At 37.3% G+C, this 1,118-nt stretch overlaps 1 protein-coding gene across 1 annotated transcript in view; it reads left to right on the forward strand.

Moving 5' to 3' along the window:
• LOC106467055 (paired box protein Pax-3-like) overlaps nt 1-852 on the forward strand; it is a 30,012-nt gene extending 29,160 nt beyond the window's left edge. The window contains exon 4 of the mRNA XM_013927369.1: nt 738-852. Coding sequence (XP_013782823.1) covers nt 738-852 — 115 coding nt within the window. The remainder of the gene's footprint in view (nt 1-737) is intronic.
• Nucleotides 853-1,118: the final 266 nt, after the last annotated feature.

Here is a 1,118-nt window from a genome sequence, read left to right on the forward strand (position 1 = left end):
GCTATTTCTAGTAGCCCCCCAGTGGCACAGTGGTATGTTCTGCGGACTTACAATGCTAGTATCCGGGTTTCGATAACCGTGGTGGGCAGAGCACAGATAGCCCATTGTGTAGCTTTGTGTTTGATTACAAACAAACACAAGCCTATATCTAGTAAATATGAAATAGGTGTCGCTGTTTAATTTCTATATTCCGCTTCTACTACTTACAACAACTTAACTTTGCACTTAAATCCAGATTCGTTGCCAGTTTTCCGCCGGAAGAACATCAAACAAGGTAAAACGCGTTCATAAAATTCTTACACATCACTCCTTCATTGTATATTTTAGTGTCATTATTGGGTCAAGTCGCCGTGTGATTAGGAAAGCATAATTGTGCAACCGAGACTATATAGTATACGTATCACTTGAAACAACAGTTGGGAAAAAACCATTTGTATCAATGAGGGGTAATGGCGAACGGTAATACCCCACATGGTAATTACACGGAACTTCGATGAGAATGAATACATAAAATAATGTGATTAACATTTTCTATAACGTTTCGTTGTGTTTTGGCTTAAAGTAACTTAAACAACATATAGTTACTTAAATTTAACCAAGCACCAAGGATAAAGTGACATTAGTTCACCATAATGATGTGAACTGAAAGTCGATATCTTGTAGCAAGGGTTCACCAGGTCTTTATATAAACATGGAGTTTGTACACTATTTTATCATTAAATGATTTTTCTTTACAGAATGGTGCGAAACTACACAAAGAAAACTTCTCGACTGAATTATGATCCTGCAAATTTCAAAATGGCCGTAGACAGCGTGAGGAAGCATCGCAACGCTTCACGATTCCCAAAATAACCATTTATTTGAAGTCAACACAACCTGTTCGGGTGGGTAGATATATAATTCTGTCATTGGAAAAACAGCTCTGTTACTGCATTGTTACAATGAGTGACATGTGTTTTTAGCATTAGACATGATACTTTGAGGTCATTAGCATTTGAATTAGCAGATCGTAATAAGATACAACATCCATTTGACAGGGCATTAAGAAACGCGGGAAAAAAATTGGTTGTATGGTTTTCTCTACAACGACCTGAACCAACAAGCTTGTCACGAACAAC

This window comes from Limulus polyphemus, unplaced genomic scaffold, assembly GCF_000517525.1.
Source record: "Limulus polyphemus unplaced genomic scaffold, Limulus_polyphemus-2.1.2 Scaffold2469, whole genome shotgun sequence".
In the NCBI taxonomy this organism is placed as follows: domain Eukaryota; kingdom Metazoa; phylum Arthropoda; class Merostomata; order Xiphosura; family Limulidae; genus Limulus; species Limulus polyphemus.